Below are 25,369 nucleotides of genomic sequence, written 5' to 3' on the forward strand. Positions count from 1 at the left end.
ATTGTTGAGTAGCCTTTACGGAATCCTGCCTGGTCCTTTGGTTGACAGAAGTCTAAGGTGTTCCTGATTCTATTTGCGATTACCTTAGTAAATACTTTGTAGGCAACGGACAGTAAGCTGATCGGTCTATAATTTTTCAAGTCTTTGGCGTCCCCTTTCTTATGGATTAGGATTATGTTAGCGTTCTTCCAAGATTCCGGTACGCTCGAGGTTATGAGGCATTGCGTATACAGGGTGGCCAGTTTCTCTAGAACAATCTGACCACCATCCTTCAACAAATCTGCTGTTACCTGATCTTCCCCAGCTGCCTTCCCCCTTTGCATAGCTCCTAAGGCTTTCTTTACTTCTTCTGGCGTTACCTGTGGGATTTCGAATTCCTCTAGGCTATTCTCTCTTCCACTATCGTCGTGGGTGCCACTGGTACTGTATAAATCTCTATAGAACTCCTCAGCCACTTGAACTATCTCGTCCATATTAGTAACGATATTGCCGGCTTTGTCTCTTAACGCACACATCTGATTCTTGCCTATTCCTAGTTTCTTCTTCACTGTTTTTAGGCTTCCTCCTTTCCTGAGAGCCTGTTCAATTCTATCCATATTATAGTTCCTGATGTCCGCTGTCTTACGCTTGTTGATTAACTTAGAAAGTTCTGCCAGTTCTATTCTAGCTGTAGGATTAGAGGCTTTCATACATTGGCGTTTCTTGATCAGATCTTTCGTCTCCTGCGATAGCTTACTGGTTTCCTGCCTAACGGCGTTACCACCGACTTCTATTGCGCACTCCTTAATGATGCCCATGAGATTGTCGTTCATTGCTTCAACACTGAGGTCCTCTTCCTGAGTTAAAGCCGAATACCTGTTCTGTAGTTTGATCCGGAATTCCTCTAGTTTCCCTCTTACCGCTAACTCATTGATTGGCTTCTTGTGTACCAGTTTCTTTCGTTCCCTCTTCAAGTCTAGGCTAATTCGAGTTCTTACCATCCTGTGGTCACTGCAGCGTACCTTGCCGAGCACGTCTACATCTTGAATGATGCCAGGGTTCGCGCAGAGTATGAAGTCGATTTCATTTCTAGTCTCACCATTCGGGCTCCTCCACGTCCACTTTCGGCTAACCCGCTTGCGGAAAAAGGTATTCATTATACGCATATTATTCTGTTCTGCAAACTCTACTAATAATTCTCCTCTGCTATTCCTAGAGCCTATGCCATATTCCCCCACTGACTTGTCTCCAGCCTGCTTCTTGCCTACCCTGGCATTGAAGTCGCCCATCAGTATAGTGTATTTTGTTTTGACTTTACCCATCGCCGATTCTACGTCTTCATAAAAGCTTTCGACTTCCTGGTCATCATGACTAGATGTAGGAGCGTAGACCTGTACAACCTTCATTTTGCACCTCTTATTAAGTTTCACAACAAGACATGGCACCCTCTCGTTAATGCTATAGAATTCCTGTATGTTACCAGCTATTTCCTTATTAATCAGGAATCCGACTCCTAGTTCTCGTCTCTCCGCTAAGCCCCGGTAACACAGTACATGCCCGCTTTTTAGCACTGTATATGCTTCTTTTGTCCTCCTAACCTCACTGAGTCCTATTATATCCCATTTACTACCCTCTAATTCCTCCAATAACACTGCTAGACTCGCCTCACTAGATAGCGTTCTAACGTTAAACGTTGCCAGGTTCAGATTCCAATGGCGGCCTGTCCGGAGCCAGGTATTCTTAGCACCCTCTGCAGCGTCACAGATCTGACCGCCGCCGTGGTCAGTTGCTTCGCGGCTGCTGGGGACTGAGGGCCGGGGTTCGATTGTTGTATTCATATAGGAGGTTGTGGCCAAGTACTGCACCAGGGTGGCCAATCCTGCTCTGGTGAGAGAGTGCGTTACCGGTTCTGGTCACCGGGATCAGGCCGCACTCCAGGCCTGTTTGTGCAATTTTCTCAACACACGGTTTTTTTTTTGTATTTTCCGGTGGAGAATAGCGCGGCACCGGGATTTGAATCACGGTCCTCTTGCACTGGAGACGGATACTCTACCGTCCCCGTAGGAGTTAAATTAAAAATTAATTTATGGGGTTTTACGTGACAAAACCACTTTCTGATTATGCACGCCGTAGTGGAGGACTCCGAAAATTTCGACCACCTGGGGTTCTTTAACGTGCACTTAATTCTAAGTACACGGGTGTTTTCGCATTTCGCCCCCATCGAAATGCGGCCGCCGTGGTCGGGGTCCGATCCCGCGACCTCGTGCTCAGCAGTCTAACACCATAACCACTGAGCAACCACGGCGGGTCCCGCAGGAGTTGTAAGCCTCATTTAACCTACAGTGGTGCCCTACTTGGTCAGTCAAGGTGGACCAATCTGAGCTCGGTTATACCGCATGGATGGCACTCGGCTAGAGAACCTCGTATTTATGACCTGCACTTGTGAGGCCTTACATATTTGAAGATATATATCTATTTTTTTTTTTTTTAGGAGGGTTCCCGTACAGTGATAAAATAAAGGAAAAGACATTAAAAGAAAGAAAAAAAAAGAAAGAAAAAGGGGCGGAAAAAAAAAAAAAAAAAACGGAACATAACAGGTGATTTGAACTCGTGACCCTTCGATGTTGCCCGGAAAGATAGCTCAGTCGGTTGGTTCGTCAGGCCCCAGGCTACTTTCAAGCGTCACAGCTCCTCCTCTGAGCCTCACACTTACGTGGAAAGAGACTCATGTTGTCCGCGATAGTCGATAGCTCTCCACAGAGATGTGGAGAGCTTCGCGGCCGGAACGAAGCATCCCTTCTCCGCCGGCCAAGAGGGGGAAACGTGCTTTCCGATCGCTCAAGGTTGCGCGGACAACGCATAGCTCTAGCGTCTAGGAAAAGCTTAACCAGGTGCGATGGCGGCACGCATAGCGTGGGAAGCTAGCCGCCAGAATAACTATACCAAGGACTGCTGCTGATGAGGGCGAAGTACCTTCGTGTAATTATAATAACCCTAATAGGACTACTTTCGAAAAAAAAAAGGAAACGGCCCAGAGGGCTATACTACGAGAGCTATGACTGATAGTTTTCTATATATATATATATATATATATATATATATATATATATATATATATATATATATATATATATTCATCTCATCTATGGGATCGCATTCGCGCGCTGTTTCTTTGTCTCTGCGTGTAGTACAGTTAAGAGAGCCAGTTTAAGGGCGGAGAAGAAGAAAGAAGAGAAAAGCAAAAACTGCAGCGCCGTGGTTTTAAAGCGCACCCGTGGTAGAGAAACGGAATGCGATATAAGCGTGCGTAGCCATGATACGCACACGACAAACTGCCTTAAAATATTTAGACTTGAGGGAAAGCTTCGTTAGCAAACGATAGCACGGCAATCAGCACTCGAATATAATTATAACCCTAATACTAATTGTAAATATTCATCTCATCTATGGGATCTAATGCGCGCGCTGTTTCTTTGTCTCTGCGTGTAGTAGTTGAGAGAGCCAGTTTAAGGGCGGAGAAGAAGAAAGAAAAGAAAAGCAAAAACTGCAGCGCCGTGGTTTTAAAGCGCAGCCGTGGTAGAGAAACGGAATGCGATATAAGCGTGCGTAGCCACGATACGCACACGACAAACTGCCTTAAAATATTTAGACTTGAGGGAAAGCTTCGTTAGCAAACGATAGCACGGCAATCAGCACTCGAATATAATTATAACCCTAATACTAATTGTAAATATTCATCTCATCTATGGGATCTAATGCGCGCGCTGTTGCTTTGTCTCTGCGTGTAGTACAGTTAAGAGAGCCAGTTTAAGGGCGGAGAAGAAGAAAGAAGAGAAAAGCAAAAACTGCAGCGCCGTGGTTTTAAAGCGCACCCGTGGTAGAGAAACGGAATGCGATATAAGCGTGCGTAGCCATGATACGCACACGACAAACTGCCTTAAAATATTTAGACTTGAGGGAAAGCTTCGTTAGCAAACGATAGCACGGCAATCAGCACTCGAATATAATTATAACCCTAATACTAATTGTAAATATTCATCTCATCTATGGGATCTAATGCGCGCGCTGTTTCTTTGTCTCTGCGTGTAGTAGTTGAGAGAGCCAGTTTAAGGGCGGAGAAGAAGAAAGAAAAGAAAAGCAAAAACTGCAGCGCCGTGGTTTTAAAGCGCAGCCGTGGTAGAGAAACGGAATGCGATATAAGCGTGCGTAGCCACGATACGCACACGACAAACTGCCTTAAAATATTTAGACTTGAGGGAAAGCTTCGTTAGCAAACGATAGCACGGCAATCAGCACTCGAATATAATTATAACCCTAATACTAATTGTAAATATTCATCTCATCTATGGGATCTAATGCGCGCGCTGTTGCTTTGTCTCTGCGTGTAGTAGTTGAGAGAGCCAGTTTAAGGGCAGAGTAGTTGGAAGGCATACTTTCTAGGAAAAATGGCCGCTCAAGGAGAAGAGCGAACTCGAGCGGCTTTAGAGGCTAGGAAAACTGCCTTAAAATATTTAGACTCGAGGGAAAGCTTCGTTAACAAACTATAACACGGCAATCAGCACTCGAATACGACGAGAGAAATTACTGAGACGTGGAAAATTCCCTTGAAAAAAAAATCTGGTTTGCTAGACAAATGCTCGTATGTATTGGACCTCTTAAAAGATGAGGGGTGAAATATGCGCTCACCGAGAGGGCATCTTCAGCGCGAGACATCCACAAGGCACCTTACAGAGATGTGGAGAGCTTCGCGGCCGGAACGAAGCATCCCTTCTCCGCCGGCCAAGAGGGGGAAACGTGCTTTCCGATCGCTCAAGGTTGCGCGGACAACGCATAGCTCTAGCGTCTAGGATAAGCTTAACCAGGTGCGATGGCGGCACGCATAGCGTGGGAAGCTAGCCGCCAGAATAACTATACCAAGGACTGCTGCTGATGAGGGCGAAGTACCTTCGTGTAATTATAATAACCCTAATAGGACTACTTTCGAAAAAAAAAAGGAAACGGCCCAGAGGGCTATACTACGAGAGCTATGACTGATAGTTTTCTATATATATATATATATATATATTCATCTCATCTATGGGATCGCATTCGCGCGCTGTTTCTTTGTCTCTGCGTGTAGTACAGTTAAGAGAGCCAGTTTAAGGGCGGAGAAGAAGAAAGAAGAGAAAAGCAAAAACTGCAGCGCCGTGGTTTTAAAGCGCACCCGTGGTAGAGAAACGGAATGCGATATAAGCGTGCGTAGCCATGATACGCACACGACAAACTGCCTTAAAATATTTAGACTTGAGGGAAAGCTTCGTTAGCAAACGATAGCACGGCAATCAGCACTCGAATATAATTATAACCCTAATACTAATTGTAAATATTCATCTCATCTATGGGATCTAATGCGCGCGCTGTTTCTTTGTCTCTGCGTGTAGTAGTTGAGAGAGCCAGTTTAAGGGCGGAGAAGAAGAAAGAAAAGAAAAGCAAAAACTGCAGCGCCGTGGTTTTAAAGCGCAGCCGTGGTAGAGAAACGGAATGCGATATAAGCGTGCGTAGCCACGATACGCACACGACAAACTGCCTTAAAATATTTAGACTTGAGGGAAAGCTTCGTTAGCAAACGATAGCACGGCAATCAGCACTCGAATATAATTATAACCCTAATACTAATTGTAAATATTCATCTCATCTATGGGATCTAATGCGCGCGCTGTTGCTTTGTCTCTGCGTGTAGTAGTTGAGAGAGCCAGTTTAAGGGCAGAGTAGTTGGAAGGCATACTTTCTAGGAAAAATGGCCGCTCAAGGAGAAGAGCGAACTCGAGCGGCTTTAGAGGCTAGGAAAACTGCCTTAAAATATTTAGACTCGAGGGAAAGCTTCGTTAACAAACTATAACACGGCAATCAGCACTCGAATACGACGAGAGAAATTACTGAGACGTGGAAAATTCCCTTGAAAAAAAAATCTGGTTTGCTAGACAAATGCTCGTATGTATTGGACCTCTTAAAAGATGAGGGGTGAAATATGCGCTCACCGAGAGGGCATCTTCAGCGCGAGACATCCACAAGGCACCTTACAGAGATGTGGAGAGCTTCGCGGCCGGAACGAAGCATCCCTTCTCCGCCGGCCAAGAGGGGGAAACGTGCTTTCCGATCGCTCAAGGTTGCGCGGACAACGCATAGCTCTAGCGTCTAGGAAAAGCTTAACCAGGTGCGATGGCGGCACGCATAGCGTGGGAAGCTAGCCGCCAGAATAACTATACCAAGGACTGCTGCTGATGAGGGCGAAGTACCTTCGTGTAATTATAATAACCCTAATAGGACTACTTTCGAAAAAAAAAAAGGAAACGGCCCAGAGGGCTATACTACGAGAGCTATGACTGATAGTTTTCTATATATATATATATATATATATATATATATATATATATATATTCATCTCATCTATGGGATCGCATTCGCGCGCTGTTTCTTTGTCTCTGCGTGTAGTACAGTTAAGAGAGCCAGTTTAAGGGCGGAGAAGAAGAAAGAAGAGAAAAGCAAAAACTGCAGCGCCGTGGTTTTAAAGCGCACCCGTGGTAGAGAAACGGAATGCGATATAAGCGTGCGTAGCCATGATACGCACACGACAAACTGCCTTAAAATATTTAGACTTGAGGGAAAGCTTCGTTAGCAAACGATAGCACGGCAATCAGCACTCGAATATAATTATAACCCTAATACTAATTGTAAATATTCATCTCATCTATGGGATCTAATGCGCGCGCTGTTTCTTTGTCTCTGCGTGTAGTAGTTGAGAGAGCCAGTTTAAGGGCGGAGAAGAAGAAAGAAAAGAAAAGCAAAAACTGCAGCGCCGTGGTTTTAAAGCGCAGCCGTGGTAGAGAAACGGAATGCGATATAAGCGTGCGTAGCCACGATACGCACACGACAAACTGCCTTAAAATATTTAGACTTGAGGGAAAGCTTCGTTAGCAAACGATAGCACGGCAATCAGCACTCGAATATAATTATAACCCTAATACTAATTGTAAATATTCATCTCATCTATGGGATCTAATGCGCGCGCTGTTGCTTTGTCTCTGCGTGTAGTAGTTGAGAGAGCCAGTTTAAGGGCAGAGTAGTTGGAAGGCATACTTTCTAGGAAAAATGGCCGCTCAAGGAGAAGAGCGAACTCGAGCGGCTTTAGAGGCTAGGAAAACTGCCTTAAAATATTTAGACTCGAGGGAAAGCTTCGTTTACAAACTATAACACGGCAATCAGCACTCGAATACGACGAGAGAAATTACTGAGACGTGGAAAATTCCCTTGAAAAAAAAATCTGGTTTGCTAGACAAATGCTCGTATGTATTGGACCTCTTAAAAGATGAGGGGTGAAATATGCGCTCACCGAGAGGGCATCTTCAGCGCGAGACATCCACAAGGCACCTTACAGAGATGTGGAGAGCTTCGCGGCCGGAACGAAGCATCCCTTCTCCGCCGGCCAAGAGGGGGAAACGTGCTTTCCGATCGCTCAAGGTTGCGCGGACAACGCATAGCTCTAGCGTCTAGGAAAAGCTTAACCAGGTGCGATGGCGGCACGCATAGCGTGGGAAGCTAGCCGCCAGAATAACTATACCAAGGACTGCTGCTGATGAGGGCGAAGTACCTTCGTGTAATTATAATAACCCTAATAGGACTACTTTCGAAAAAAAAAGGAAACGGCCCAGAGGGCTATACTACGAGAGCTATGACTGATAGTTTTCTATATATATATATATATATATATATATATATATATATATATATATATATATATTCATCTCATCTATGGGATCGCATTCGCGCGCTGTTTCTTTGTCTCTGCGTGTAGTACAGTTAAGAGAGCCAGTTTAAGGGCGGAGAAGAAGAAAGAAGAGAAAAGCAAAAACTGCAGCGCCGTGGTTTTAAAGCGCACCCGTGGTAGAGAAACGGAATGCGATATAAGCGTGCGTAGCCATGATACGCACACGACAAACTGCCTTAAAATATTTAGACTTGAGGGAAAGCTTCGTTAGCAAACGATAGCACGGCAATCAGCACTCGAATATAATTATAACCCTAATACTAATTGTAAATATTCATCTCATCTATGGGATCTAATGCGCGCGCTGTTTCTTTGTCTCTGCGTGTAGTAGTTGAGAGAGCCAGTTTAAGGGCGGAGAAGAAGAAAGAAAAGAAAAGCAAAAACTGCAGCGCCGTGGTTTTAAAGCGCAGCCGTGGTAGAGAAACGGAATGCGATATAAGCGTGCGTAGCCACGATACGCACACGACAAACTGCCTTAAAATATTTAGACTTGAGGGAAAGCTTCGTTAGCAAACGATAGCACGGCAATCAGCACTCGAATATAATTATAACCCTAATACTAATTGTAAATATTCATCTCATCTATGGGATCTAATGCGCGCGCTGTTGCTTTGTCTCTGCGTGTAGTAGTTGAGAGAGCCAGTTTAAGGGCAGAGTAGTTGGAAGGCATACTTTCTAGGAAAAATGGCCGCTCAAGGAGAAGAGCGAACTCGAGCGGCTTTAGAGGCTAGGAAAACTGCCTTAAAATATTTAGACTCGAGGGAAAGCTTCGTTAACAAACTATAACACGGCAATCAGCACTCGAATACGACGAGAGAAATTACTGAGACGTGGAAAATTCCCTTGAAAAAAAAATCTGGTTTGCTAGACAAATGCTCGTATGTATTGGACCTCTTAAAAGATGAGGGGTGAAATATGCGCTCACCGAGAGGGCATCTTCAGCGCGAGACATCCACAAGGCACCTTACAGAGATGTGGAGAGCTTCGCGGCCGGAACGAAGCATCCCTTCTCCGCCGGCCAAGAGGGGGAAACGTGCTTTCCGATCGCTCAAGGTTGCGCGGACAACGCATAGCTCTAGCGTCTAGGAAAAGCTTAACCAGGTGCGATGGCGGCACGCATAGCGTGGGAAGCTAGCCGCCAGAATAACTATACCAAGGACTGCTGCTGATGAGGGCGAAGTACCTTCGTGTAATTATAATAACCCTAATAGGACTACTTTCGAAAAAAAAAAGGAAACGGCCCAGAGGGCTATACTACGAGAGCTATGACTGATAGTTTTCTATATATATATATATATATATATATATATATATATATATATATATATATATATTCATCTCATCTATGGGATCGCATTCGCGCGCTGTTTCTTTGTCTCTGCGTGTAGTACAGTTAAGAGAGCCAGTTTAAGGGCGGAAAAGAAGAAAGAAGAGAAAAGCAAAAACTGCAGCGCCGTGGTTTTAAAGCGCACCCGTGGTAGAGAAACGGAATGCGATATAAGCGTGCGTAGCCATGATACGCACACGACAAACTGCCTTAAAATATTTAGACTTGAGGGAAAGCTTCGTTAGCAAACGATAGCACGGCAATCAGCACTCGAATATAATTATAACCCTAATACTAATTGTAAATATTCATCTCATCTATGGGATCTAATGCGCGCGCTGTTTCTTTGTCTCTGCGTGTAGTAGTTGAGAGAGCCAGTTTAAGGGCGGAGAAGAAGAAAGAAAAGAAAAGCAAAAACTGCAGCGCCGTGGTTTTAAAGCGCAGCCGTGGTAGAGAAACGGAATGCGATATAAGCGTGCGTAGCCACGATACGCACACGACAAACTGCCTTAAAATATTTAGACTTGAGGGAAAGCTTCGTTAGCAAACGATAGCACGGCAATCAGCACTCGAATATAATTATAACCCTAATACTAATTGTAAATATTCATCTCATCTATGGGATCTAATGCGCGCGCTGTTGCTTTGTCTCTGCGTGTAGTAGTTGAGAGAGCCAGTTTAAGGGCAGAGTAGTTGGAAGGCATACTTTCTAGGAAAAATGGCCGCTCAAGGAGAAGAGCGAACTCGAGCGGCTTTAGAGGCTAGGGAAACTGCCTTAAAATATTTAGACTCGAGGGAAAGCTTCGTTAACAAACTATAACACGGCAATCAGCACTCGAATACGACGAGAGAAATTACTGAGACGTGGAAAATTCCCTTGAAAAAAAATCTGGTTTGCTAGACAAATGCTCGTATGTATTGGACCTCTTAAAAGATGAGGGGTGAAATATGCGCTCACCGAGAGGGCATCTTCAGCGCGAGACATCCACAAGGCACCTTACAGAGATGTGGAGAGCTTCGCGGCCGGAACGAAGCATCCCTTCTCCGCCGGCCAAGAGGGGGAAACGTGCTTTCCGATCGCTCAAGGTTGCGCGGACAACGCATAGCTCTAGCGTCTAGGAAAAGCTTAACCAGGTGCGATGGCGGCACGCATAGCGTGGGAAGCTAGCCGCCAGAATAACTATACCAAGGACTGCTGCTGATGAGGGCGAAGTACCTTCGTGTAATTATAATAACCCTAATAGGACTACTTTCGAAAAAAAAAGGAAACGGCCCAGAGGGCTATACTACGAGAGCTATGACTGATAGTTTTCTATATATATATATGTATATATATATATATATATATATATATATTCATCTCATCTATGGGATCGCATTCGCGCGCTGTTTCTTTGTCTCTGCGTGTAGTACAGTTAAGAGAGCCAGTTTAAGGGCGGAGAAGAAGAAAGAAGAGAAAAGCAAAAACTGCAGCGCCGTGGTTTTAAAGCGCACCCGTGGTAGAGAAACGGAATGCGATATAAGCGTGCGTAGCCATGATACGCACACGACAAACTGCCTTAAAATATTTAGACTTGAGGGAAAGCTTCGTTAGCAAACGATAGCACGGCAATCAGCACTCGAATATAATTATAACCCTAATACTAATTGTAAATATTCATCTCATCTATGGGATCTAATGCGCGCGCTGTTTCTTTGTCTCTGCGTGTAGTAGTTGAGAGAGCCAGTTTAAGGGCGGAGAAGAAGAAAGAAAAGAAAAGCAAAAACTGCAGCGCCGTGGTTTTAAAGCGCAGCCGTGGTAGAGAAACGGAATGCGATATAAGCGTGCGTAGCCACGATACGCACACGACAAACTGCCTTAAAATATTTAGACTTGAGGGAAAGCTTCGTTAGCAAACGATAGCACGGCAATCAGCACTCGAATATAATTATAACCCTAATACTAATTGTAAATATTCATCTCATCTATGGGATCTAATGCGCGCGCTGTTGCTTTGTCTCTGCGTGTAGTAGTTGAGAGAGCCAGTTTAAGGGCAGAGTAGTTGGAAGGCATACTTTCTAGGAAAAATGGCCGCTCAAGGAGAAGAGCGAACTCGAGCGGCTTTAGAGGCTAGGAAAACTGCCTTAAAATATTTAGACTCGAGGGAAAGCTTCGTTAACAAACTATAACACGGCAATCAGCACTCGAATACGACGAGAGAAATTACTGAGACGTGGAAAATTCCCTTGAAAAAAAATCTGGTTTGCTAGACAAATGCTCGTATGTATTGGACCTCTTAAAAGATGAGGGGTGAAATATGCGCTCACCGAGAGGGCATCTTCAGCGCGAGACATCCACAAGGCACCTTACAGAGATGTGGAGAGCTTCGCGGCCGGAACGAAGCATCCCTTCTCCGCCGGCCAAGAGGGGGAAACGTGCTTTCCGATCGCTCAAGGTTGCGCGGACAACGCATAGCTCTAGCGTCTAGGAAAAGCTTAACCAGGTGCGATGGCGGCACGCATAGCGTGGGAAGCTAGCCGCCAGAATAACTATACCAAGGACTGCTGCTGATGAGGGCGAAGTACCTTCGTGTAATTATAATAACCCTAATAGGACTACTTTCGAAAAAAAAAAGGAAACGGCCCAGAGGGCTATACTACGAGAGCTATGACTGATAGTTTTCTATATATATATATATATATATATATATATATATATATATATATATATATATATATATATATATATATTCATCTCATCTATGGGATCGCATTCGCGCGCTGTTTCTTTGTCTCTGCGTGTAGTACAGTTAAGAGAGCCAGTTTAAGGGCGGAGAAGAAGAAAGAAGAGAAAAGCAAAAACTGCAGCGCCGTGGTTTTAAAGCGCACCCGTGGTAGAGAAACGGAATGCGATATAAGCGTGCGTAGCCATGATACGCACACGACAAACTGCCTTAAAATATTTAGACTTGAGGGAAAGCTTCGTTAGCAAACGATAGCACGGCAATCAGCACTCGAATATAATTATAACCCTAATACTAATTGTAAATATTCATCTCATCTATGGGATCTAATGCGCGCGCTGTTTCTTTGTCTCTGCGTGTAGTAGTTGAGAGAGCCAGTTTAAGGGCGGAGAAGAAGAAAGAAAAGAAAAGCAAAAACTGCAGCGCCGTGGTTTTAAAGCGCAGCCGTGGTAGAGAAACGGAATGCGATATAAGCGTGCGTAGCCACGATACGCACACGACAAACTGCCTTAAAATATTTAGACTTGAGGGAAAGCTTCGTTAGCAAACGATAGCACGGCAATCAGCACTCGAATATAATTATAACCCTAATACTAATTGTAAATATTCATCTCATCTATGGGATCTAATGCGCGCGCTGTTGCTTTGTCTCTGCGTGTAGTAGTTGAGAGAGCCAGTTTAAGGGCAGAGTAGTTGGAAGGCATACTTTCTAGGAAAAATGGCCGCTCAAGGAGAAGAGCGAACTCGAGCGGCTTTAGAGGCTAGGAAAACTGCCTTAAAATATTTAGACTCGAGGGAAAGCTTCGTTAACAAACTATAACACGGCAATCAGCACTCGAATACGACGAGAGAAATTACTGAGACGTGGAAAATTCCCTTGAAAAAAAAATCTGGTTTGCTAGACAAATGCTCGTATGTATTGGACCTCTTAAAAGATGAGGGGTGAAATATGCGCTCACCGAGAGGGCATCTTCAGCGCGAGACATCCACAAGGCACCTTACAGAGATGTGGAGAGCTTCGCGGCCGGAACGAAGCATCCCTTCTCCGCCGGCCAAGAGGGGGAAACGTGCTTTCCGATCGCTCAAGGTTGCGCGGACAACGCATAGCTCTAGCGTCTAGGAAAAGCTTAACCAGGTGCGATGGCGGCACGCATAGCGTGGGAAGCTAGCCGCCAGAATAACTATACCAAGGACTGCTGCTGATGAGGGCGAAGTACCTTCGTGTAATTATAATAACCCTAATAGGACTACTTTCGAAAAAAAAAAGGAAACGGCCCAGAGGGCTATACTACGAGAGCTATGACTGATAGTTTTCTATATATATATATATATATATATATATATATATATATATATATATATATATATATATATATATATATATATATATATATATTCATCTCATCTATGGGATCGCATTCGCGCGCTGTTTCTTTGTCTCTGCGTGTAGTACAGTTAAGAGAGCCAGTTTAAGGGCGGAAAAGAAGAAAGAAGAGAAAAGCAAAAACTGCAGCGCCGTGGTTTTAAAGCGCACCCGTGGTAGAGAAACGGAATGCGATATAAGCGTGCGTAGCCATGATACGCACACGACAAACTGCCTTAAAATATTTAGACTTGAGGGAAAGCTTCGTTAGCAAACGATAGCACGGCAATCAGCACTCGAATATAATTATAACCCTAATACTAATTGTAAATATTCATCTCATCTATGGGATCTAATGCGCGCGCTGTTTCTTTGTCTCTGCGTGTAGTAGTTGAGAGAGCCAGTTTAAGGGCGGAGAAGAAGAAAGAAAAGAAAAGCAAAAACTGCAGCGCCGTGGTTTTAAAGCGCAGCCGTGGTAGAGAAACGGAATGCGATATAAGCGTGCGTAGCCACGATACGCACACGACAAACTGCCTTAAAATATTTAGACTTGAGGGAAAGCTTCGTTAGCAAACGATAGCACGGCAATCAGCACTCGAATATAATTATAACCCTAATACTAATTGTAAATATTCATCTCATCTATGGGATCTAATGCGCGCGCTGTTGCTTTGTCTCTGCGTGTAGTAGTTGAGAGAGCCAGTTTAAGGGCAGAGTAGTTGGAAGGCATACTTTCTAGGAAAAATGGCCGCTCAAGGAGAAGAGCGAACTCGAGCGGCTTTAGAGGCTAGGAAAACTGCCTTAAAATATTTAGACTCGAGGGAAAGCTTCGTTAACAAACTATAACACGGCAATCAGCACTCGAATACGACGAGAGAAATTACTGAGACGTGGAAAATTCCCTTGAAAAAAAAATCTGGTTTGCTAGACAAATGCTCGTATGTATTGGACCTCTTAAAAGATGAGGGGTGAAATATGCGCTCACCGAGAGGGCATCTTCAGCGCGAGACATCCACAAGGCACCTTACAGAGATGTGGAGAGCTTCGCGGCCGGAACGAAGCATCCCTTCTCCGCCGGCCAAGAGGGGGAAACGTGCTTTCCGATCGCTCAAGGTTGCGCGGACAACGCATAGCTCTAGCGTCTAGGAAAAGCTTAACCAGGTGCGATGGCGGCACGCATAGCGTGGGAAGCTAGCCGCCAGAATAACTATACCAAGGACTGCTGCTGATGAGGGCGAAGTACCTTCGTGTAATTATAATAACCCTAATAGGACTACTTTCGAAAAAAAAAAGGAAACGGCCCAGAGGGCTATACTACGAGAGCTATGACTGATAGTTTTCTATATATATATATATATATATATATATATATATATATATATATATATATATATATATATATATTCATCTCATCTATGGGATCGCATTCGCGCGCTGTTTCTTTGTCTCTGCGTGTAGTACAGTTAAGAGAGCCAGTTTAAGGGCGGAGAAGAAGAAAGAAGAGAAAAGCAAAAACTGCAGCGCCGTGGTTTTAAAGCGCACCCGTGGTAGAGAAACGGAATGCGATATAAGCGTGCGTAGCCATGATACGCACACGACAAACTGCCTTAAAATATTTAGACTTGAGGGAAAGCTTCGTTAGCAAACGATAGCACGGCAATCAGCACTCGAATATAATTATAACCCTAATACTAATTGTAAATATTCATCTCATCTATGGGATCTAATGCGCGCGCTGTTTCTTTGTCTCTGCGTGTAGTAGTTGAGAGAGCCAGTTTAAGGGCGGAGAAGAAGAAAGAAAAGAAAAGCAAAAACTGCAGCGCCGTGGTTTTAAAGCGCAGCCGTGGTAGAGAAACGGAATGCGATATAAGCGTGCGTAGCCACGATACGCACACGACAAACTGCCTTAAAATATTTAGACTTGAGGGAAAGCTTCGTTAGCAAACGATAGCACGGCAATCAGCACTCGAATATAATTATAACCCTAATACTAATTGTAAATATTCATCTCATCTATGGGATCTAATGCGCGCGCTGTTGCTTTGTCTCTGCGTGTAGTAGTTGAGAGAGCCAGTTTAAGGGCAGAGTAGTTGGAAGGCATACTTTCTAGGAAAAATGGCCGCTCAAGGAGAAGAGCGAACTCGAGCGGCTTTAGAGGCTAGGAAAACTGCCTTAAAATATTTAGACTCGAGGGAAAGCTTCGTTAACAAACTATAACACGGCAATCAGCACTCGAATACGACGAGAGAAATTACTGAGACGTGGAAAATTCCCTTGAAAAAAAATCTGGTTTGCTAGACAAATGCTCGTATGTATTGGACCTCTTAAAAGATGAGGGGTGAAATATGCGCTCACCGAGAGGGCATCTTCAGCGCGAGACATCCACAAGGCACCTTACAGAGATGTGGAGAGCTTCGCGGCCGGAGCGAAGCATCCCTTCTCCGCCGGCCAAGAGGGGGAAACGTGCTTTCCGATCGCTCAAGGTTGCGCGGACAACGCATAGCTCTAGCGTCTAGGAAAAGCTTAACCAGGTGCGATGGCGGCACGCATAGCGTGGGAAGCTAGCCGCCAGAATAACTATACCAAGGACTGCTGCTGATGAGGGCGAAGTACCTTCGTGTAATTATAATAACCCTAATAGGACTACTTTCGAAAAAAAAAAGGAAACGGCCCAGAGGGCTATACTACGAGAGCTATGACTGATAGTTTTCTATATATATATATATATATATATATATATATATATATATTCATCTCATCTATGGGATCGCATTCGCGCGCTGTTTCTTTGTCTCTGCGTGTAGTACAGTTAAGAGAGCCAGTTTAAGGGCGGAGAAGAAGAAAGAAGAGAAAAGCAAAAACTGCAGCGCCGTGGTTTTAAAGCGCACCCGTGGTAGAGAAACGGAATGCGATATAAGCGTGCGTAGCCATGATACGCACACGACAAACTGCCTTAAAATATTTAGACTTGAGGGAAAGCTTCGTTAGCAAACGATAGCACGGCAATCAGCACTCGAATATAATTATAACCCTAATACTAATTGTAAATATTCATCTCATCTATGGGATCTAATGCGCGCGCTGTTTCTTTGTCTCTGCGTGTAGTAGTTGAGAGAGCCAGTTTAAGGGCGGAGAAGAAGAAAGAAAAGAAAAGCAAAAACTGCAGCGCCGTGGTTTTAAAGCGCAGCCGTGGTAGAGAAACGGAATGCGATATAAGCGTGCGTAGCCACGATACGCACACGACAAACTGCCTTAAAATATTTAGACTTGAGGGAAAGCTTCGTTAGCAAACGATAGCACGGCAATCAGCACTCGAATATAATTATAACCCTAATACTAATTGTAAATATTCATCTCATCTATGGGATCTAATGCGCGCGCTGTTGCTTTGTCTCTGCGTGTAGTAGTTGAGAGAGCCAGTTTAAGGGCAGAGTAGTTGGAAGGCATACTTTCTAGGAAAAATGGCCGCTCAAGGAGAAGAGCGAACTCGAGCGGCTTTAGAGGCTAGGAAAACTGCCTTAAAATATTTAGACTCGAGGGAAAGCTTCGTTAACAAACTATAACACGGCAATCAGCACTCGAATACGACGAGAGAAATTACTGAGACGTGGAAAATTCCCTTGAAAAAAAATCTGGTTTGCTAGACAAATGCTCGTATGTATTGGACCTCTTAAAAGATGAGGGGTGAAATATGCGCTCACCGAGAGGGCATCTTCAGCGCGAGACATCCACAAGGCACCTAAATTCATTAGATGAGATGAATTTACGATAATTTAAGCTGCCTTTATTGGTGGCCTTCGTGTAACTTTGAGCCAAAAGCAGAGCTGTTATCAGGGCACTCAAACGAAAATATCCGGGCATTCAAACGAGAACAAAACGAGATCATCCGGGCAACCAATCAAAACATTAAAAATGCAGTCTCTGGCCCCCAACCCTTTATACAGGACCCCATCACATGCGCTAGTTACTGCCCAAACAAAATATTATAAATATTGCTTCCGTGTTCTTAGTGTTTGTCCACACTATCGCTCAAGCTGTAGGTCCTAGTGTGCTGAACTGTTATTGGTCATTTCCAATGGCAGCGTTCAAAAGGCAGCTACAGAGCACTATATGCAAACTTCCTTCTCATCTTTTGGCGATGAGTGGTGAACGCCAGCAGCCCGTGAGCTCCGCGGCGTGGGTTTTGCATCACCTCAAGAAATGGCGCCACGCTGTGTGGCGCCTCGTTCAGGCGCTTCTGCATGCAGCTGTGGCTTAGCGGTTCTAGTGCTGTGCTGCGAAGCACGAGGTGGCGATATCAGATACTGGCCATGGTGACGGCATTTCAGTAATGGCGAAATGCAAAAACGCCGGTGTCACGTGCAATGGGGGCACGTTAAAGATCTCCTGGTGGTCAAAATTAATCCGGAGTCTCCCACTATGGCGTGCCTCATAATAAAATCATGGTTTTGGCGCGTAGGACTACAGAATTCATTCTTCTTCTGAGCAGTAAACCCTGTTGCCCTGGCGGCTTTCGCTGCCTGTTGTGCATCGTTGAGCCGGTTTTCTTTTTCTCGTTGGGTAGCGTCCATAGGGACCAGTGCGGATGTCGAACGCTCCATGAATAAGCATGCCGCTTAGTGCACTACCAGATTGGCACTACCAAATACCACTTGCACTAGCACTACCAGCTTGTTGTTGGTCAAATAAGTGGCGTGCATGTATTGTGATAATGCATCGCTTCTGTTTGATTCAGTCTGTGCATACATAAATATAAATATAATAAGCACCTGAACAAAGTATCACTTCAAAATTATTTATGAATGGTTAACAAAATGCACTGTCGATTAATTATGTGACAAAGTATTGGAAGAAATAAATAGCCAAGTCTGTCCGTATTGCTGTCGACACTATCAGTAGAAATCTTATATGCCTACGCGCTAGTTTAAAGGTACCTTATTTTTTCCAGAAGCATCATGCTTTCGCAGAGTGGCCCTCTCACTCAAGAGCGTGATAGTGACAGGAAGATCTCGAGCGTCGAGGTCACCGATGCAGCACATGGTATTTAATTAAGCCACGCACGAACAACCTGAATTAGAGAAAATATTGTGAGCACCTCTCATTCCCAATTTTGTCTCGAATAAAACCATATCTTTGCATGAAACATACCTTGCGAGATTTCTGCAAAGGTCATTTGGCACTCGACAGGGATTGAAAATTATATAGGTGACTCTTCGTAATTGTTTCCTTCATACAGCTTCAATTTGAGAATGCTGACCTTGTTGACGTAATGCCTTTTGTCTCATGTGCAGCTTTTTTTTGGGTGATGTGGAAAGTCTACCGGCTTATCCTCGAATGGCTGGAGTAAGTAAATATCCAATCTTTTCTATGCCCTCCTAACGAAAAATTTGTCTGTCACGTGAGGGAATGAATGGCTGATAACCCCGTAAGCAAGCAAAAAATGCAATAGCTCACACCCACGTAAGCCAGAGCCTACAAGCGCTCAGCAAAGTGAAGCAAACAGTGCATACATTCATTGGAATCACAGGGTGTCTACCAACCGGGAAGACCGGGAAAACCGGGAATTCTCAGGGATTTTGAGTAGTCTGGAAAAACTCAGGGAAAACTCAGGGAATTTGTGCCTCTATCAGGGAAAATTAGCTGTAATTTTATTGAAAGGGTCGAAAGTCGCGGTAATGCTGGCGGGAGTAACAGACAGGAATCGTTATGAATCGTCTTTGACGCCCTGTCGTGGGCTGGAGGACTTGGCAGTGGGCTGTAAACGACGGACTTTCCGGATTCCCGATAATGTGGACGGCCATGCGGCACCACCACGTACCCCTTAGAGTCAATCTGTCAGAACGTCTGAAATTTCGGACGCAAGAACTCTTTACCGTCCAATTTTCCGGAAGTATTGCCGTGACAGCAGATGCGAAAGGGCATTAATCTAAGCCACCACCACTGCCATTTTGATTACCCCACCGCCTCGAATCGGCGCTCTCGCACGCAGATCCGCTGGCAGCCGTAGCCAACACTGCGGCAACGCTAGGCCTAGCTGCTTCGGCGTTCTCTATGAAGCTTCTTGCCGTTGGTTGCCGTGTTTTTTATTGAAAGAATTCTCTACTGTCAGCAATGTCGCGGATTCCACCGTTGTGGTCCTCGCGATTGGCTCAGGAGCTTGGGAAACACGTTACGCTGCACAATGCCGGTTCCCGAAAGTTAGCTTTGCCTCCGTACAGAAATGTTACTTGGTGAAGCATACGCAAAAGTATTGATGTGAAGTATAACAAGCCTGGCAAGGGGCGATGCCACGGGACACAGTACGTTATACACGCATGTACCCGGTATTTCCTGTCACAGTACGACCACCGATATGCCTAATATGTGTACCGACAGGCCTTCAGAGCGTTTTCGAATGTGCCTGTGGCGGTTTGAGCCCTTAAGGGCAGTGAATCACATGCATTTTTTTCCAACTGGCTGATGTTTCGGACGTTTTTGCGGCTCCTAGGGAGTTCGAAAAATCGTACGTGGACTGTGCAACTGACCAAAACAATGCTTCCAATGCCCCGTGGGGTAAACGAATGGCAGAATGAGGACAAGAACAGAAAGGACCTATGCATTGAGGAATTAACGGGAAAGGAAGTGTGCCGCTGCCTCTTTGAAGGAGCTTGAGCTCAAAAAGCAAAGTCTTGGCTGATGCCGAGATGGAGAGATCCCCCCTCATCCAAACCAAAACAAACTCTTTAAACCAGTGAAACACTACACTGAGGCGTCGTGCGCGGGCTGAGAGTATGTCAGGACAGTTGAGGTTGACTTACGGGCTGTTGAGAGAGAATCTTAATTGTGACAAAGTTCGGGCTTCATTTTGCTGAGCTGGCAATCAGTTGATAGAAATAGCTCATATTCGAAAATATTTGCTTCTGTATGCATCTCCTTTTTATTCGTATTTGAGAATGTCCGACTCGATTTGCAATTTTTTACGAAGCCATTTTATTTACTCTGCATTTTACTAACCCCTCCCGTCTATTCTCTTTTTGAAGCATAACTGTGAGTCGGCCTAGTTGTAACAGATTCATTTTTAAATAAACTGGTGCGCAAAACAAACGGGCACGAAAAAAAGGAGCAACAAGGACAAGTGCTTTCTAACTGGTTTTATTTTCGAAAAACCACCTTCTTAAATACCCGCAAATCTGCACAATCTAATCAACAGAACATGCCTATAGCGCTAATAACAACACTTGTAATAAAATGCCACGGATCAGCGCTAGCCGGTCAACGTAAAAACAGCAAAGTGCATAAAACTTGCACTTAAGATGAAAATGTGTTAAAGACATGATGGCAGAAGTGTAGTAGGTTCGACGGGGCGGCTGAACGGGGGACCTACTGCATAAGGCCTAAGTGGCCGGGGTGCGCAACGCCGCAAAGAAGAGCTGGACTGCTCAAGTAGGGGACCAGACAAAGAATCACTTTATTCCAGGGAGGGGAAACGCAGCAGGTTTACTGACAGCGTTTGGCGCTGAGCGGCGCCCTGACGTAGCCGATTCGAAACCTAAACTGGAAGCCGACACAAGATATTACAAGAAGCAAATTCTCTTTATCCAGCAATGAAACAGGAGCATGGCTGATGCATTTGCCCTTTAGTTTTGCAATCCAGTGAGCTTCCACAATTTCTCTCACGGCTTGGTTTCTATGCCTAAACAATATGTCGGTGCTTCTAAGACAAGGTGAGCAAGCATGTTCTTGACAATGCATTGCCAAATGCGTACTAGGGCGACCTTTCAGACTAGACAAGTGTTCCCTTAGTCTCATGTTAATGCAGCTCGCAGTCTGCCCCACGTACACATGACCACACGTCATAGGTATCTGATACACAATGTTCTTCGCGCAATCGACAAAATGGTTCTTACGCGAATGTTTAATACTGCATTCTTTCTTTGCATCATCTTTACTTTCAAACTTACTTTTTACCCTAGAACACACACTACCTATATTGTATTTAGCCGAAAACACCACTTTTACTTCGTAACTCCCTGCCACCTTTTTAAGTCTGTATCAAAGGCTGTGCACATACGGAATCACTGGAACCTTGGAAGCTAAATCTTTCTGCCTTTGATTCTTTGTGCGTAGTTCTTTATACCGTTTAAGCTTTTCATTAGTCTAGCGCATGCCGCCAGCATCACAGCAAGCGGGTACCCAGCCTTTCACAACCGATCAATTTGCTCAAGAAATGCATTGTTTACAGTGTGGTGACATGATTTGAACAACGCCTACCGGAAACACAAAATAATTATACCATTCTTCACAAGCCTGGAATGGTTTGAGGCATAGATCATTAGTGGTTTTCCAGCTCGGGGTGATAACGACCAACACACATGTTCTGGTAGAAATTCTAACTTGACATAAAGAAACTGTAGCTTATTGTCTACCGGTACTTCCAAAGTAAATGTGAAGCCCTTGCCCACAGAATTAAAGGCTTCTACTCCCCTATTCCTGAAAGCATCCTTCCCTACAGGACAGCCCAAAATCAAGTAGTCATCTACATATCTGCATACCTTATATACTACACCTTCTAATTCTTTTGCCAGCTCTCTGTCTATGCTTCCCAGAAGAATGCTACTAAGGATGGGAGCTACCTTTGACTCGATGCACACACCCCTTGCCTGTATATAGGTTTCATCACAGAATCCTACATGTGTATTCGCTAAATAAAAATGCAGTAGTTCAAGAAAGGATTCAACAGCCATACCGCATGTGTTGCGGAAAGACACCTCGTCATTCTCATTTGCTATGCAATCATGAACACTGCACATTAGGGGCCCATGCGGCAAGGTATAGTAGAGTTCTTGAATATCTATGCTGAATCCCGAGCTGCAACTTGTACTATCCGATGCCAGAATATTCACAAGGCCTTCAGAGTTTTTCATTTAGTACGGATCCTGTACTTCTAAGGAATTCGACATTTTCTGAAGGAACCCCGCGACCAGAACCTGCCAACACCCGCTCACTGTGATGCTAGCGACATGCGCTAGACTAATGAAAAAACTTAAACAGGATAAAGAACTATGCACAAAGAATCAAAGGCAGAAAGATTTAGCTTCGAAGGTTTCAGTGATTCCGTGTGTGCACAGCCGTTTATACCGACTTAAAAAGGTGGCAGGGAGTTACGAAGTAAAAGTGGTGTTTTCGGCTAAAAACAAAATAGGTAGTGTGTGTTCTAGGGTAAAAAGTAAGTTCGAAAGTAAGGATGATGTAAAGAAAGAATATAGTACTAAAGAACCGCGTCGATTGCGCGAAGAACGTTGTGTACCAGATTCCTATGACGTGTGGTCATGTGTACGTTGGGCAGACTGCGAGCTGCATTAACACGAGACTAAGGGAGCACTTGTCAAGTCTGAAAGGTCGCCCTAGTACGCATTTGGCAATACATTGTGAAGAACATGCTTGCTCACCTTGTCTTAGAAGCACCGACATATTGTTTAGGCATAGAAATCAAACCGCGAGAGAAGTTGTGAAAGCTCAGTGGATTGCAAAACTAAAGGAAGAATGCATCAGCCATCCTTCTGTTTCATTGTTGGATGACGAGAATTCGCTTCTGTCATATCTTTAACGCATTTTCATCTTAAGTGCTTGTTTTATGCGCTTTACTATGTTTGTGTTGGCCGGGTAGTGCTGATCCACGGCATTTTATCGCAAGTCTTGTTATATGCGCTATAGGCGTGTTCTGTTGACTAGATCACGTAGACCTGTGGGTATTTAAGCAGGTGGTTCTTTGCAAATGAAACCTGTTTTTAAAAAGCGCTCGTCCTTGTTGTTCCTTTTCCTTGTCCCTGTTTGTGTCGCGCAGACGTTTTTTAAAAATCTCTTTTTGAATAACATAAACACTGCTTCTTAGTATTCAAATTGGATTAAGTAGATTTTTTTATTTTTTTTCATATGCTTACTAGAGAGTGACAGCATTGCGCGACTGGTTTCAGCCCGTCTTGACATAAAACATAGCTCTGCATCACTCAGGGAATTTTGAAATGTAAACTTGGTAGACACCCTGGATAACCCACAGAAACTGCCAGCCATAAAGATATACAGTCGAACCCAGCTATATCGAACTTGCAGAAAAACGCCTATCAGTTCAATATAGGGCGTAATTCGATATAAGCCTGCTAAAGAATTGGACATCATAGAAGCACATACCATTTGTAAAACCACTTTATAGATGAAACTAGCTTAGTTTCGCGTGAAATAGTCCTCTATTTTCTTCTGCTTGGACAATTTCGCTGCCTGCGCCGCACGTACTTCTCCACATTGTTTAAAGACTTGGCGCGGCTGAGGCCGCAACCCTCCACATTTGTGCAGGAGCACCGGATTCGTGCGAGTGCACTAATCACCTCGGAGGTTGTGGACAAAGTATCATCGTTGCTTTCCTCATTGTGCCCACTTTCACTTGTACTCGGTACGATGCCGGCAATGTAGTCTTCGTTTTCAGGCTCTCCCATGGTCGCGACACCATCATTTGCACTCACAAACTCGTCGACCGTTGACTCGTCAATGGCTTCCGGAAATTCTGACAGCTTTCTCCAAACTTCGGCAACACCAGCAACGGCTTCGTTGCACTCATCAGAATTTAGTTACCGCCGGGTACAGAAAGCCGGTACGTCTGAAGCAATTTCGGGTGAACCACTTGTACACGGCTGTGTGTACGTGTCAGGCGCCACGGGCACCGGGTCGCGAGTTTGTCCGCTTTAGCCCTACTCTCCCCTTTATTCTTCAAGATCGTGCTGAGAGCGCTCCTCGGAATCTTGTGCGCTGTGGAGTCATTCGACTTCTCACCGCGTTCGACCTGATTTATGATTTCAAGCTTCACGGCGAAAATCAAATTCTGCCGCTTCATCACAGCAACACTGCGGGAGAAGGCCCGCAAGGCACATTTGAAACAGAACAGCGCGGTGTTCACGGGAACAAGCAGGGACGGTGGCGTTGACTTCGTGATTCGGGCTTGTCATTGCTGTAATGCTTCAGGTGTTTAGGAAGGAAAGTTTCTTTAGAAACTTCGAGGACGCATAAGCTTCGCCTTTAAGAGTGCAACGCCGACAGCACTCAAAGGTCCCTGACTTCTCTTCACGCTTCCCCGACAAATCCAGCTGATGTAACTGTAATGTTTACCGGGGAACGCTGGCGGCGAACGCTATGCACGAAGGCGAGCTTCCTGGCAGAAACGCAGCCTCTGACGTGAGCCGATCTCCTGTTACTGTTTCGCGCTTTTAACATTTCCGTCTCAGAACCGCTAACATAAAAGGTACGTGCAGTCAGTTTTTCTTCTGACCTTTGCTGTCATTCTCGAAATGCGGAGGAATAACTTTGTAAAGAATGAAAGACAAGGAATGAGCAAGTTTGGTGATAAAAGAGCGATAAAAGAGTCGACGCTGGACGCGGAAAGCAGGTCGCTGGATGCGGGACACCGGCACCGGATTTTCTGGGACACGGCGCCCTGAACGGTGTCGCGTTAAAATGCGTTGGCCAGAATTATTCATAGATGGCGGCGCCCAAGAGCTTGTTGTGCACTGCACTAAATATCGACCATGCACGCATGTGATTTCCGTAGTGCAATATATTCAAGGTAAGGAATCGCCCACTAATGTGCTTGATTGTGTGGAGGTTGGTTTGTGGCGTCAACGTGCTATATAATGACGTCCGCATACACTGCTCTAGTATTTAGTATTGCTCACTGAGGGAGGTTTGTAGCACAGGGATAGGAAATGGTATACATCTGATGTCTAAATTTTGATACTCTGGAAGCTAAGCTGGCCATTTGGCTGAAAAATAAACGCTGCAGCTACATTTGAGCGCATTTACAAAGACCTTGCCTTCGCCAGAGCAAACAGCTACATTCGTTGATCACGTTTTTATCGCTCAATTCTCTACCTTCCAACCAGGGGATAAGAGAGTAAGCGAATAAGTAAGCATTAAGATGATGACTGGTTAAAGGCAGTGGAAACGCTCCCAACGAGTCGTTTCCACACTGCAAAAAAAAAACAAATATAAGAGGACGCCTGCTGAATGCCTTTATTAAAAGTATGATAAATACACGGTAAAATAATTTACTCAGCGTTAAGCTTACGTTTCGCAGAAACAGTCGACACTCAAGTACGAAATATGCCTCGGGCAGTTAACAAAGTAGTAAGAAAAAGAAAAGAAATTGT

The 25,369-nt window shown here is 44.6% G+C and overlaps 1 protein-coding gene across 7 annotated transcripts in view; it reads left to right on the top strand.

The window, feature by feature from the left end:
* The window catches only part of LOC129384144 (uncharacterized), a 285,323-nt gene that overhangs the window by 114,756 nt on the left and 145,198 nt on the right, over positions 1 to 25,369 (top strand). For all 7 annotated transcript variants that reach the window (XM_072284254.1, XM_072284258.1, XM_072284255.1 and 4 more), the window contains exon 10: positions 18,488 to 18,539. In XM_072284254.1, coding sequence (XP_072140355.1) covers positions 18,488 to 18,539 — 52 coding nt within the window. The remainder of the gene's footprint in view (positions 1 to 18,487; positions 18,540 to 25,369) is intronic.

Source organism: Dermacentor andersoni, chromosome 9 (genome assembly GCF_023375885.2).
Source record: "Dermacentor andersoni chromosome 9, qqDerAnde1_hic_scaffold, whole genome shotgun sequence".
NCBI classification, from domain to species: domain Eukaryota; kingdom Metazoa; phylum Arthropoda; class Arachnida; order Ixodida; family Ixodidae; genus Dermacentor; species Dermacentor andersoni.